The following is a 16,636-nucleotide window of genomic DNA, read 5'->3' as shown; positions in this document are numbered from 1 at the left end:
GCCAGGAATAACTTCTACTAAAATGTAACCAAAAATATTGTGCGCTTTTTTTTATTGCGATTTTCATTTGTTAAATTTGCAATTTTTAATGATTTTTACTTTTGCAGCTTAGGATATTGATTTTAGAGAAATACTTTTTAATAGAAAGTTGTAGTAAATTAAAAACCTACAATTTGAGGTACGGTAAGTTTAATTTGGTTAATTGGTTATTGCAAAACAGCCTGCGAAAGGTCCAAAATGGCCGTTTTTTACAATTGCATTATTTATTGTACAACTAAAATTTTTTTTATTATTTAAAGCTTTAAAATGAAGATCATTCAATTCCAAACATAAAAAAAATTGTAAAGCCAGATTAACGAATATGTTGCTTAGATATTATAAATTGTTTATCCCAAGAGGTCAAATGTCGAAGGCTATAACTTTTGAAAAAAAAATCATAGAGAGTTCGTGAAACATCTAATCTCCTTCTAAAGAGTTATATTTTCATATTCTGATGTAAATAAATGCGTAAAACATTTTTAAACCTCTAATTTTTGGATTTGAAAATAAGGGGGCAAATTTCGTTATAAACATTTAGAGCTGAAGCGGCCCATCCTATGAGTTACAAATTATTGTTGCTGAAGATGAAACGAAGATTTATAAAAAAATAAAAATTTTCTACAACCAACTGAAGCCGAGATAATTGTTTTTTTTTCTTCAGTCGTAGTGCCTTTATTTATAACAATTAAGAAATTATTTCACTGTCATTGACTAAAGAAAGACTTATATTATCGTAAAATAAAAATTATTATAAAATATAATTACATTTAAGAGGAAACAGTAGGATCAACAGGTAGCGAAAACGCGTTCCAAGATTGCGGCTGTAATTTTGAATATTTTTTCAAGATATTTGGCACACGTATTCGTAATATAATAAAGAATGGCGGTACAGAGCCCAATTTGAAAAATATATTAATATGTGAAAATTACTCTGTAATTAAATACAATATTAAAAAAACGAGCCTGTACCGCCATTAAGAAGAACAAAAAAATACACTTTCTTCAAATAAACTTTTTTATCCGATGCCTAGATTTTGTGTGATTTTGGAACTACTAATGAAATAAAAAAATTTAGTAGTTCCAAAATGACACAAAATCTAGGCATCGGATAAAAAAGTTTATTTGAAGAAAGTGCATTTTTTGTTCTTCTTAATGGCGGTACAGGCTCGTTTTTTTAATATTGTATTTAATTACAGAGTAATTTCCACATATTAATATATTTTTCAAATTGGGCTCTGTACCGCCATTCTTTATTATATTACGAATACGTGTGCCAAATATCTCGAAAAAATATTCAAAATTATAGCCGCAATCTTGGAACGCGTTTTGGCTACCTGTTGATCGCTACTGTATCACCTTAATTATTAAAAATTATTTGTAAAATCGGTGCTTTTGCGAGCGGCCGAATTTTGCAAATCGCCCGGCTCGCTTCAAATCCGCGCGGTCAGAAAATTTTTACGTAACGTGTATTAAATTTTAACAGAAAACAATTTAATAATATTACCATTATAATATACAGTCTATTTACCACTGTATTTGTTTTTCTTGATAAACTTTTATATGTAAAATTTCATTTCTGAAGAAATAATATTACAAAAATGATACATATATAATACGAAATATGTAACTATATTTTTAATTTTTTCATTGTTATTTAAATATAATAATAATGTTACTTCTTACTGTAATATATAATATAAAACTTTTTCTTCTTGTAGTTTTTGGATTCCACATATAAAAGTTTATCAAGAAAAACAAATACAGTGGTAAATAGACTGCATAATATTATAATGGTAATATTATTAAATTGTATTCTGTCAAAATTTAATACAAGTTACGTAAAAATTTTCCGAGCGCGCGGATTTGAAGCGAGCCGGGCGATTGGCAAAATTCGGCCGCTTGCAAAAGCACCGATTTAAAAAAAATTTTTATAATTAAATGTAATTATATTTTATAATAATTTTTATTTTAAGATAATATAAGTCTTTCTTTAGTCAATGACTGTAAAATAATTTCTTAATTGTTATAAATAAAGGCACTACGATTTAAGAAAAAAAAAAAAACAATTATCTCGGCTTCAGTTGGTTGTAGAAAATTTTAATTTTTTTATAAATCTTCGTTTCGTCTTCAGCAACAATAATCTGTAAGTTAAAAACTTATAGGATGTACAGGGCCGCTTCAGCTCTAAATGTTTATAAAGAAATTTGCCCCCTTATTTTCAAACCCAAAAATTATTTCGGCTTCAGTTGGTTGTAGAAAATTTTAATTTTTTTATAAATCTTCGTTTCGTCTTCAGCAACAATAATCTGTAAGTTAAAAACTCATAGGATGTACAGGGCCGCTTCAGCTCTAAACGTTTATAACGAAATTTGCCCCCTTATTTTCAAACCCAAAAATTAGAGGTTTAAAAATGTTTTCCGCATTTATTTACATCAGAATATGAAAATATAACTCTTTAGAAGGAGATTGGATGTTTCACCAACTCTCTACGATTTTTTTTTCAAAAAGTTATAGCCTTCGACATTTGATCTCTTTGGATAAACAATTTATAATATCTAAGCAACAAATTCGTTAATCTGGCTTTACATTTTTTTTTATGTTTGGAATTGAAAGATCTTTATTTTAAAGTTTTAAAAAATAAAAAAAATTTGTACAATAAATAATGCAATTGTAAAAAACGGCCATTTTGGACCTTGCGCAGGCTGTTTGGCAATAACCAATTAACAAAATTCAAAAAATAAAATAAAAATTTTATTTTTTAATTCAGTTGCAATGCGAAGGCAAAACAATCTTACTTTTCAATTAGAACAAAAATCAACAACAAAAATTAACAAAATTCAACTTACCATAGCTCAAATTGTAGGTTTTTTATTTACTACAACTTTCTATTAAAAAGTTTTTCTCTAAAATCAATATCCTAAGCTACAAAATTAAAAATCATTAAAAATTGCAAATTTAACAAATGAAAATCGCAATAAAGAAAAGCGCACAATATTTTTGGTCACACTTTAGTAGAAGTTATTCCTGGCATCGTCCTTTACAACACCTGATAGGTTTCAAAAATTCCTGAATTATATCACGTTTTTTCACCCACAGCCTGGGGTAAAGTAAAAGAAATACTAAATACTGTTCCCATTTTTCAGGTGCAATGCCGCTGGTTGCGGTAAAGCCTTCACTGCCAGTCATCACCTGAAAACCCACATGCGAATACATACCGGGGAAAAACCCTACGCTTGCAAAGAGAATACTGATTGCAACAGGGCTTTCTCCACTCAACACAGTCTTAAGAGCCACATCAAGACTCATCAGAGGCACGAGAAGTACGTAGGCTCCGATTCCGTGCTCAATGATGATGGCAATAGGAGTAATACGGAGATTCAAATCAATATGGCTGTGGAAGATATGGACAATAATCCTAATTGTAAGTATTTTAATAAAACAGTTGTTTTGTAATTTTGTGCAGTCTAATCCAGTGACAACGTTCAAATCAACAGTTTTATTAAGTATGTTAAGAAGTTGCTGGCGTCAACGCGTTTTACGTTTTAAATATCACTCCTTCCAAATGGTATTTCACAGGAAAACATCGCATGGTGTTAGGTCGGGTGATCTATGGGCCCAAATTTTGTATTCAAACCTGGATATATTAATTTTTGATGGAAAAGTGGGCACCCAGTATTTAATGACTTCTTTGTAGTATGAACAATGACTCCACGGTGCTGAAACTATGTGGCTGTCGTAATAGGACCATAAAATAGTAATTCATGTTTCTTTATCGTTAAAAATTTATTGTGACTCCATAAAACCACTGTGAGTTTCAAGGACAAAAAAAAAAGAGTTACTTTAGGCATAGTTGACGTCTTTCACGTAATTTTTACGGGTTTGTTGGTGCCCATTATCTGCAGTTTTGCTTGTTGATATAACCTAATAAATGCAGGTGATTCTTACTGCTACATTGACCTTATTACGTCTGCGCTGAATAGAAGAAATTTGCAATATTCTTTCAGTACAAATTCTTCGCAAACGATAATCGTTTTCACTTAAATCTTGCATTTGCTTTACTCTTGCAGCTCCGTGTAGGATTTCTCAGATAGAGGGCAGAACATGAATGTAACTGACGATCTTGGAACAGGCATTTTAAATTACTTTGTCCCCACTTAGATTTATCTCGGGAAAACACTTTACACAAGCACTTTTCTGAATGGTAAACATATTTAAATTTAATGTATACCAAACACTTCAATGTTATAATGTTTACTTGAAACAAATGTTTGCCGGAACCTTAAAAAATAATTAGATCGTTAAAAGCAGATGTTCCGATGGTAGGTTACGGAATCAATTAAAAATAAGTGTAAACAATGAAATTTATTTGTGTCGATAATAAGACATTGTGTTTTGCTTATATCTCAAAAGGGTGTGTTTTAACTATTTAGAATGGGAAATAAGCCACAATATTATTAAAAAATGATTTTTATTAACGTTTCGACGCCCAAATCGGGTGCCGTTGTCAAAATACAAAATACTATTAATATAAACAAAAATGTTGTTGCTTAGTAAAAAAATTCTTCTAATAATTTATTTAATTTGACTCATTTATATCGGCAATTCAGATACATATGATACATTTTAAAGTAGAAGACTTTAAAATGATATTGCCAATATTTATGAGTTGCGTTCCTGGGACGACTTTACTGAAAGATAGTTCATTCGATTACATGAAATCAACCCCAACTCAAGAATATCCGTCACAAAAAAATCATAGCATGTGATCTGTCTTTAAAAAGACAACCACATGCAACGGTGACATTAAAATTCTCGCGTTAGAGATCTCATAGTAAATCACGAGGGAAATTAATGTTGTTCTGAAAATAGCTTCAGAACAACAAAAAGGGTGTGTTGTTGACGTACCGCGTCTATCCCGATGCCCGCTGGGGTGTGACTCAATCGTTCGCCTGCTGTGTCGATACTGACTGTTGTGGCTGAAAAAACCACAAACGCTAATATGTTTATGTTTCTACAATATGGCTAGAAAAGGCAATAAATTACTACATCTGGCGTTTTAAAAGTTGAGAACCTTTCTGTATTTTAAGAAGTTGACATAGAGAGTGTGGCAATCTGGCCTCGGAATTTATTAGTGTTTCCTTGAAAAAAACATTAATTTTATATAATCTGCTTAGGGATGCATTTCCTTAACGGCCCTTGTTAGCATATGGTTTGTATATTAAATGTTATTTCGTTTTGAGAAAAGTTATTAAAAATTTAGCAAAAATAGTAATTAAAGCGTATCGCTATACAGGTAGGTACGCGTATTTACGTTTCCGTGTTCATTTCAAGACAGGGTAGTTTTGAAATAGGCACGGGAACGGCGGAGAATATTTGCTTTCAAACACGTGTGCGTTTCAAGACGTTTAATTTTGAAATGCACACTGGTTTGTAAAAGAACTTAGTGCGTAATTTTAATTTTATCACAAATACGTGTTAAATTGTCACGGTTTTTTTTTTATTCTATTTGAACTGTTTATCACAAATAATTCCTATCTGCAGAATAACAAATTATCATTCGTTAGATCTGTGGAAACAAAACAATTTTGTTACCAAAGTTTCCTTCTGTTTTTCTTTATAAATTTTCAAAAAACTCAAAGAAGTACCAACATATCCTGTCTTAAAGTAAACTATTGTGATACATATACATTTTTTCGTAATGCACAATAATACTTTATGCATGGTTGCACCAACAGATCTTAGGCTTAAGCCGATAATATCATAAGAATTAATGTAATATAATTACAATAAAATATAATAGGAATATCATAATATAATAATAGATATACTTGATAACAAGGTAAGAATCCAAAATTATGGTGCAACGTAAGTGATACTTCCGGTGGTCCTATCTATAAGCAGAGATTAGCTAAGCTGGAGCTTAAGATCTGCTGGTGCAACCATGCATTAGTGTTCTATTTTTTAGTTATTTTTATTTTTTAGTTACTAAAATATGAAACATTTTCGTTTTCTAATTTTAGTTTTAGCTGAACAATTATTGTACATATTTTAATACTGAATTCATTATATGATTTTGCTGTTGTCATGTCAGCTTCAAAATATGATATAAATAACTATTTTGTATCGTCACAGCAACGTAGTAAACTTAAAGATTGAGCCACATTTACTCTATGTGAATGATTGAAATTAATGTCTACAACAATATTTAAACCTCGTTTTAACACATTGCGTGCCACGTCGCTCATATATGAGAGACACAGATGTTCTGCCAGGGGCCACGTCGCTCATTTTTGATATACACGTACTGATTTTCATTGCCGTGGATATGCCGTGGCCCCCGAGAGTATTATTCCGATTAAGGTGTTGCACGCAATGTGTTAATAATGGTGAGGTTTTTAAAGTACTTCTTGTTGTTTTCAAAAATTTAATACTTATATTTGCGTTACAATTGAAATTTCTAGTTGCTCCTTGTATTTTGTTTTTTTGACTTGTTCTTTTCTTCTAGCCGACAAACATATAGTTTGCGAAACTTACATCGTATTGGTGTAGGATAGCGCCTCTTCATTATCCAATTTGTTTTGGTTTCTGCAGAAAATTTGTTAATACTATAAGCATAAATGTCATTGTAGTTACCGATATAAGACAATGAATACTGAACCTTTTCACGTATAATTACTGTTTTCTTCAAATGAATTTTGTTCAAACAACAGAGTTTCAAAATCTTGAGAGATATTAGTAAAAACACTTTTAAATTAAACTGCTCCATCACGTTTGAATCGATAGTTCTGTGCACTGGTATGTAGCATTCCAACGCCACATGTTTCGGTACAAACCCGTGCATATTTCGGGGGTTAAGCATAAGGGAAATAAAGCATTAAAAAAATAAATATATAGGGGAGTGCAATTAGCACGAAAACATGCATTGTTTCGGAATAATTCAAACAAGCTTATATTTTTCTAAAACTTTTTTTGTTAGTTTATATACATGTTAAAGTAAAAAGTTCTACTCGCAGATTTGGCCGCTAATTGTTTATTAATTGTTTAAACAATAACAATTGTTTTGTATAAATAATTTTAAAAATATAGTTGAATTCATCATTTTACTTTGATCAAATATGTTTCTATTTTGATTTTGAATATGCTGAATCCGAATATAGCATTACAGTTTGAAAATTCTTATACAGAAGCTCCTATACAGTATGTTTGCGTAGCTAGAAATTTTACGAAAAAAAGGTATTATTTATAAAATGCTCTGGATAGTCAAAAATCTAAAACTGAACCATCAGAGATCAAATTTTACCAATTTTATACGAGTTATGTCAAAAATATGAATTCCGTTAAAGAGTAAAGTACCTTTTATTCACGAATATCAAAAAATGCTGTTAGGAAAAGTTGTTTGAAATTAAAAACTTTGTTTTAATATACAATTACATCATTCTAATCGAAAAAAAAGTTCAATTTTTTCTCAAATTACGGATACCAATCATCATTTTATTACAAATAGGTATGATAACTATTTTATTATCAATTTTACGAAAAAAAGTTATTCTTCATAAAATGCTCTACCTCGTCTAAAATCTAAGATACAACATTCAGATATCAAACTTTTTTAATTTTATACGAGGTATGTAAAAAATATGAATTTTTCTTAAGAGTGAAGTGCTTTTATTATTCACAATATTTTAATTAGAAGGATGTAATTGAACACTGAAACATATTTTTAATTAGAAACAACTTTCCTTAATAACAATTTTTGATATTGTGAAATATAAAGGTACTTTACTCTTGAGTGCATTTCATATTTTTTGACATACCTCGTATAAAATTTATAAAATTTGATATTTGATGGTTGCATCTTAGATTATATAGGTTGCAGAGTATTTTATAAGGAATAACTTTTTTTTCGTTAAACTGATAATAAAAAGTTATTAATAGGTTCCAAGTTACGCATACGACATACTGTATAAGAGTTAAAAAAATTTATTTTGTTGACCATTTATTATTTTTGAAGCTTATTATTAAATGTATTTTAGATAAATTTTACAGAAAAAAGTTTTGATCACTTTGTATAAACATTTTTTTAGCTGGTAATTTTTGGTTTTTGTATTACATTTTTGTTATCTTTCTTAATTTTCTCAAAAAGAAATAGTTTATTTCACTTCTAAAATAAAATAATTTAGTGCATTTTAAAGACTACATCATATGCTTTAAAAAACCACCTATAAAATTGTAATAAAATCTGTTCAAACTTGAATAATACGTCTTTAAGTGGTGGTAATTCTGTAAAACTACGAAGTTTTCAAAAATTACATTTTTTGAGACGTCATATCATTTGAATTAAATTTTTGAGATTTTTTTTTGAATGAAACGTCGTTTAGTAAGGTGTTTCAAATGTAAGTTGTGCAAAATTGAGAGCTTTATAAGAAAAATTGTATTAGTTACACATTTTAAATCATTTTTAAATAAACTTCATGTATCTCTCACTTTCCGCCTACACCGTACTTATGCCCATACATTTTATTTCTTTTTATTATAACCATAAGATAGCTTAATTATTCTTCTTTCATGTCGAATCACATTAAAATAACTCAACCGTGCACTAACAGAACGCTAGTTTACAGTGCGCCAATGTTTGTGAGAAGGGTGAGTTTAGCGTTATAAATAAAAAATTATAGAAGCTACAGATTTAATTTTAGAAAAATCTTCATAAAAGGTTTTTCTTGTAAAATTTTCTGAATTTTTCAATGGTAAATTTTTTACTAAAGTTTATATTTTCGGAATTACTTAAAAAAACATCTGATTTCGCAGTTTATTTGTTAAATAAAAAATGAAGCACCCACTTCTCGAGTAGAACTTTTTGATATGTTGTTTATTAAACATTTCTTAATCAAATTACAAAAAGTTCTATCTTGTTTGATTTTTTCCGAAGTGAAAATCTATATGCACTCCCCTAATAATTAAAAAAAAACATCGAAGTAAAACAAGTTCTATGTAATAGGTATAATATAAAAACTCCTAAAAAATCCCAATGAATTGTATAAAATGTGTCCAGAACGAACGTTTTTAGAACAACCCTTTTTAGTTTAAATATAATTTGTAACTAACATATTCTTTGTATTGTTTTAGATTATTCTGGACTACAGCAAGAAAATTTAGCACCTACGGTACAAACTACCCTCATTGGTAATCCAGACGATCCCAACATGCAATTCGAAAACGTTTATTACGACATGACCAATGTCACACCACAGACTTTACTTAACAATAACTACGTCTTCAGTGAAGTGATTCCCGAGAAACACGCCGCTGTTATAGAAGAAGAGTTCGAAATGGCCAACCGACTTAAGGATTATGCCACAGTCACCACCGAAAATATACCTCTACAACTACTGTACAACATCGGCACTGAAAATGTAGAAAACGGCAAAAACGAAACGTTGATTAATACGAGAGATGAACTAGAGGGGAACTCTATAATATCGGAGTTTCAAAACACCGGAGTGACTAACATAGAGATCAAGTCAGCAGATTTACCGTCATTTGATCCCAAAGAGGATCCAAAAATTCAAGTCATATCCCACAAAAGGATATTGCCCTTGGAGAACGCAGACAGTAGCATAGCTAACGCAGAAGAATTACTTAATCAGCTTAATACGTCCCAGATATTACCGGCCAGCACTGACAGTCAGTCAGAATGGTTGAACCTTGTGAACAGCCCTACGCCAATAGACATCGACAAACAAAATGAAGCAGTAAATGACTTAGCGTCCTTTTTCGCTTTGGGACTGAGTCAAGATATCAATTTATCTTCTAATACTGAAGAAGGTGTCCAAAAAGATAGCTCCCTGCAAGACAACAGCACCACTCCCATCTCATTACCAAGCTGGAACAATAACCAACCGACCACTACCACTTCGACCTGCTGCAATAGCAAATCAGCGTGTAGTCAAAGTGCACCTAACCTCACAGTCGCCTCCCCAGCTCCCTCATTACAGTTAAATAATTTGCTGAACATGACGCAGAACCAATTGACGACATGTAAGGTAAAACAGAACGCGAATCACAGCTGCGCTGAGAAGGGGGAGAACTGCTGCGTTGTAGTGTGTTTAAAAACGATCGATCAGCTGAAGCAGATGCTGACGTTCGCATCCAATTGCGGCAATTTTCAAACGCTTACTTTAGGCTGTATCAAAAGCAACAATTGCGGTGTGTAAAAGTGATATTCTCAGTCAGAACGGGTGCTAATATTTAGTAGTTTTAGTTGGCTGTTTATTTTATAAGTATGTGTCAGAATAAAGACACTAAAACAAGGGCGACAATTTTAACAGTAGTTTATGATTCCAAATAATTTTCATCACTGGTAGCCAAATATGTATTGCATACGGTAACGATTTTTATAGAAATTTCTTCAAGCAAAAGTCGTTGTGCAAACAAATAAGTAGTTATTCAACACATAAAGACTGTCAAATTACTGTTTTACTGAAACTCACTTCCCACTGAAACTCACGTCACTATCATACACTATAAATGTCAGAGGGTATAACCTTAAGTAAAACAAGAAAATCTACGGTTTCGTTTTGATTCAAATTTTTCTCCCTCCATCCCCCGATAGTACTATTTCTAGGTCTACCTGTTGTCAAGGAGGCTCTTAGTAAGACAAATTTACACCAACACGACCGTAGTTTCTCGATATAATTTAAAACTATTTATATTGCAGTATGGTTAGAACGCCCTCTAACGGGGAATAAGTGAAATGAATTTCGACTCGATTCAAGTTCTCTGTTTAACCTAGGTATGACAATACCAAAAGGCACAATACCTAAAAATATCAAACGAAGTAGCCTGCGACTTGAATTGGAAATGGACGGGTAGTATGGTGAGAAATAGGATCTTCTGGCTCTGTGATGCTCATTCATTGTTATCTAGAAACCTTTATGTCCTGTATCGGTGCTATATTATTATTTTTATCAAACATACAGACTGTAGGCCGTAAGATTTCTAGACAAATGCGATGTGTTAATACCTTTTAAGCTCAAATGGCCCCTAAAACTTTTATATTTCTATTTCTAGTCAATATATTAATACTAAATAGTGCCTTTCGAAGTCGAATTTATTGCCTAAAAATAATATAATCAATATATAATGATTATAGAATATATATAAAAATATATTATTCCTTACAATGCTGTGATGGACTAGTAAAAAAAGACTATACACCTTTCAATATCTTCTCAGCAATACTTTATCTGTTAATATTGTAAAAGTACAGGATTTTCTTCTTATTTTAGCTGTTTATAACTTTTAAACTAGAGGATTTAATTATACTGAGATATTTTTAGTGTAATCATTGAGTGTATGATTCATATAGTGGTTCCATTATATCTTTGCACAAACGTCATGAATCATTTACATTAAGTGAAACATACGTCGATATGTAATATCATTGATATGTTCTGTTAATTTAATAATAATTAGGAAATTTTATCGGTGGACGTATTTTATAAAGTTATATTGTACATTAAATTTATATTTAAATATGTTATCATCATCCAGCCTCAAAAGTCCACTGCTGAACATAGGCCTCCTCCCCTCGTTTCCAACCCCATCTATCCTGCGCCGCCCTCATCCAGTTTTTATTTACCTTTCTTAAGTCGTCAGTCCATCTTGTAGGCGGTCGACCGACGCTTCTCTTGTCTTCTCTTGGCCTCCATTCCAATAACCTCTTCGTCCATCGCCCATCTGTCATTCTGGCTACGTGTCCTGCCCATCTCCACTTCAACCTGGCTATCCTCTCGATGACGTCAGTCACCTTTGTTCTTCTCCTGATTTCTTCGTTTCTGATTTTGTCTCGCAGAGTTATTCCTAACATTGACCGCTCCATTCTTCTCTGCGTGACTCTTAGTTTGGTAGCCGAGGCTTTAGTTAAGGTAAGTGTTTCTGATCCGTACGTCAAGACTGGGAGGACGCACTGATCGAATACCTTTCTCTTTAGACATGTGGGTAACTCACTTTTAAAAGTTTCTCTCAGTTTTCCAAATGCTGCCCACCCAAGACCGATTCTTCTCTTCAGCTCATGAGTCTGGTTATCCCTGCCAATCGTAATTTCATGTCCCAGGTATTTATATCTATCTACGAGTTCTATTTCCTTCCCACCAATACTGATGTTCTGGTTGGGTACCAAATTTGTCATTATTTTTGTTGTACCAAACATCTCGAAAAACAAAAATAATGACAAAAAATATGTTATAATATATGTATATCAAATACTATTGACTGTAATACATTCATCAACTCCCACAGATATCTGGAAGCACGTTGCCACTGGCGCGCTAGCGCCACTGTCGGCTTGAAGTAAAACTATGTTTTGAAAATGTAAAATTTGAGGTAAACATTCAAATTTCATTTAATAAATTTTTGAATAACGAGCTAATTATGCTAAATTAAATTAAAATAATAGTTTAAATACAAAAACAATGATAAAGCAATTTTATGAATGTAAGGTTAGATTGCTCTGGTTATCACCGCACACTACTAGATGGCGCTATATTGTTTGCTTCCTCAAATGTAATGGGAAATGTCAAGAGTTGCATGTATTACAGTCAGTAGTATTTGTATATACAGGGTGATTGATTAGTAGGGTAAAGCTCAATAGCTCCGCTATAGTAATAGATAGCAATAAAAGTTAATAACAAAAATTTTAGCCACCTTTGAGCTTCACATTACAAAATTAGTTAGAATGTTACAGGGTGTTCGATAACACAGTGGCAGACCTAACTTATGTTTTTTTTAAATGGAACACCCTATATTTTATTTTATATTCGAAATCCTGTTAACTTCTCTATCACAAAAATATAAAGGTTTGTAATGTTATACATGGTATTTACAAAGTTATAACCAATTTTGTATGAAAATCGTAACAGGTTCAACTCCCTGTATAAATGAAAATAAGCACAACAGCAATGGTTTATTAATGCCATATTTTTTATTTATTGTCAAAATTTTTAAATATTATTGATATTGCCAATTTTCTTTATATCAAATACACCGTGAGTCAAAACGCAAGTACATTATTTTCTCAGTAATGTTAAATGGAACACCCTTTATTTTATATCATTATTGAAAAGTAACATTAACGTACTTTAATTTTTATGTAACATTCCCTATGCCCAATTAGTTTTCGAGATATTTTCATTTTTCAGAGCAAATTATTTTAGGTGTTTAAATTTATCTAAATTTTAAGTAAGCCATGACTGAATTGACAATTGAAGATTACCGATTATCAATCCGGTAATCAATGTAACACTGTAGCAAATAAAGAAATAAAAATAATTTATTTTTAATACATTTTACAAACAAAAACACAACCACTACATGCAACATTTTTGAAACAATTAAAAACTATCTTTTTATGTAAATGCAACAAATAAACAAAGAAAATTAGTAATAAATTTTACAAAAAAACACACAAACACATGTTTTGTGAAGACAATTAAACACTACTTTTGTATGTAAATGTAACAATGTAACAAATAAAGAACGAAACATAATTTATCAGTAATACATTTTGCAAAAAAACATGTTTGAAAAAATTAGAAGCTACATTTAATAAAATATTTTTAATATTTAATTACATAAGGTGTTCAAAATTATCTCCTAACACATTTATGTACGCCTAAAAACGATCATTGAATGAGCTACTTACTCTACGGAGCATTTGTAAATTAACACATCGAAATACACTTTGTATTCTATTTTTCATCTCATCCCTTGTTGTTGGAGGTATTTTATAAACTACATTATTAACGCAACCCCAAAAAAATCAGTCCAGTTTATTAAATTCTGGTGATTTGGGTGGCGACGCTACTGGTCCATTGAAAAATGAAAATATCTCGAAAACTAATAAATTTAAAGATAGGTAATGTTCTACAAATTAAAGTACGGTAATGGTACTTTTCAATAGTGATATAAAATACAGGGTGTTCCATTTAAAATTACTGAGAAAATAATGTACTTGCGTTTTGACTCACCCTTTATTTGATATAAAGAAAATTAGCAATATCGACCATTCTTGAAAATTTTGACAATACGTTAAAAAATATGGCATTAATAAACCATTGTTGTTTTGCTTATTTTTATTTGTACAGGGAGTTGAACTTGTTACGATTTTCATATAAAATTGGTTATAACCTTGTAAATACCCTGTATAACATAACAAACCTTTATATTTTTGTGATGGAGAAGTTAACAGGATTTCGAATTTAAAATAAAATATAGGGTGTTCCATTAAAAAAAACATAAGTTTGGTCTGCCACTGTGTTATAGAACACCCTGTAACATTCTAACTAATTTTGTAATGTGAAGCTCAAAGGTGGCTAAAATTTTTGTTATTAACTTTTATTGCTATATATTACTATAGCGGAGCTATTGAGCTTTACTCTACTAATCAATCACCCTGTATTTAACATAATATAACTTTATAAAATAAACACAATATAAATTATAAATCACAATAAACACAACAAATGCACTAATGTCACTGTCAGTGAAAATGATAAACGCCAAAATTCATAGTAAACAAGGCATTAAAGGCATGCCGTATTGATTATCTTTGATAAGGGGATGGGTACGTAGTTTCTGCTCCAATGTTATTCAAATGGGATTCATTTTTTTCGAATCCTGAGAAAACTAATAAGTATATTTGAAAAATTTAAACGCAGAACGAAAGACTAAATTATTATCGAGGGCCGAAAATCCATGAGAACTTTTATAATGTTTGTTTTAATAAGTTACAGGGGTGAAAAACTAAGAAAATTTAGTGTGATTTTTAATTTCAATTATCTCATTTAAAATAAACTTTTTATTTATTTTAAGGGACTTTCGGCCCTCGGTAATAATTTAGTCTTTCATTCTGCGTCTAAATTTTTCAAAAATATTTATTGGTTTTTTCAGGATTCGAAAAAAATGTACAAAATGTCAGTGATAATATTTTCCAAATCTATCTCTGTCATACAGCGCACTCTGTCGAATAGAATATTGTCAGCATATTGTCAGTCAGACAGTGACAATCAGTGACAATTTTAAATATTTGACATGGCATCGGGAATATTTTGAGTTGTTGATTAAATAATATTGATAGTGTATTTGATAAATAATTGATTTAAGACGTGAACTTAATAAAAACTTATTTATTGTTTATTATTTATGGATAATCCAAAGCAGAGAATACACCAGGATATATTCAGTGATCCAAGTATTTTGTTGTTAAAGATGTTCAAATTTGTAAGCGTTTCATAGTAACAATATATCATTAAAAATCACTTTATCACTTTTCCTCTTTCCTCGTTTGATTATTAGTTTTTGTTGTACAGTAGATAAATTAATACAATCACTGAATGCATAGTTAGTGAAAAAATTATCATATTAATTAACTGAATTAATAATTAAGGCAAATAATTATACAAGTAACAGTTATCCAAGAACATTCAAAAGCCATCTTTAAAGTTAATGATGACATTGTCAAGTAAAGTTTACATATTCATACCACCAAAATCAGTGTAGACAGAAAAGGTAGGGATAGCCGTAAAATATTTGCGAATTATATACCGATGGCCTTAACTTATTGTGGTTTCTATGGACAGGCGATTTAACTTTGCAATACTAGTTTATGTTTGTAAATAAGAGACCTAGTATAAAATATGATTTGTGAATAATTGCATGCATGTTAGAAGATATAATGGAAGAACTACATCACATATTATTGAGTTCTCATTTGGTTTTATAAGTGATAACTGCTAAAATAATGTATTAATCCACAAAAAACATATTTTGGAACATACCTACTTTTTACTTTTATGTTGTTTACAGCCAACTTCATAGATCATATATTAAGTCACATTCAGATGCCAAATAACTAACGTTTTTATTTTTTGTTTTTTTATTTATTGTGTTAATGCTAGTATTATATATTTTATTTGAAAATATACCATTTTTCAAGTTACTCGTTGTGTTTATTTAGTATATCACAAAATTGTTGTCCGATTTTAGTGATTTTTTTAATGTATTATAGCCTTATTCTTTAACAATATCGCTGTGATAATATTGTTGCTAGACCGGTAAATTGTCATTGTATACCGGGTGTATCAATCAAACTGTGTTTTTTTCTCAAAGTTCGCCACACCCTGTAGAATATTCTAGCAATTATAAAATACTAAAATTAAAACCCAACTATAGCCTCATGTTTTCTTAATATTTCGTTGTTTGATTCATTCTCTTATGTTGGATAATAAAAAAGTTAGGTACTTTAACAACTAGCCATGTTTTCATCAATGCAGGAAGATTTAAAATAAGTATAACAAACTTTAAGGGGTAATTTGCATGAAGAAATAATGACAGTTTGCTTTATAACGTATGTTCGAAAATGCTTTGTTTCTGAGATACAGGGTGTTGAAATTTTTCTTACAAACTGACGGTTTATGTATTGCTCTAAAACCGGTTGAGGTATGCAAATGAAATTTGGTAGGTTTTAAGAAGAAGTTATTGCGCATTTTTGACGTACAATTAAAAATTTTATATTCACCATTGGCGTGCATACGAGTAA

General features: G+C 30.5%; 1 protein-coding gene across 1 annotated transcript in view; it reads left to right on the top strand.

Annotated features, from left to right (window-relative positions):
• The window catches only part of LOC114331528 (zinc finger protein 236-like), a 60,808-nt gene extending 44,772 nt beyond the window's left edge, over window positions 1-16,036 (top strand). Inside the window, exons 4-5 of the mRNA XM_028281482.2 lie at window positions 3,183-3,460; window positions 9,166-16,036. Of these exons, the coding sequence (XP_028137283.2) occupies window positions 3,183-3,460; window positions 9,166-10,253 (1,366 nt within the window). The 3' untranslated portion in view covers window positions 10,254-16,036. The remainder of the gene's footprint in view (window positions 1-3,182; window positions 3,461-9,165) is intronic.
• The last annotated feature ends 600 nt before the right edge of the window (window positions 16,037-16,636 follow it).

The sequence above is a fragment of the Diabrotica virgifera genome, chromosome 1 (genome assembly GCF_917563875.1).
Source record: "Diabrotica virgifera virgifera chromosome 1, PGI_DIABVI_V3a".
Classification (NCBI taxonomy): Eukaryota; Metazoa; Arthropoda; class Insecta; order Coleoptera; family Chrysomelidae; genus Diabrotica; species Diabrotica virgifera.
The sequence above is the reverse complement of the archived record's forward strand: the minus strand, read 5'-3'. Positions and strand labels throughout refer to the sequence as shown.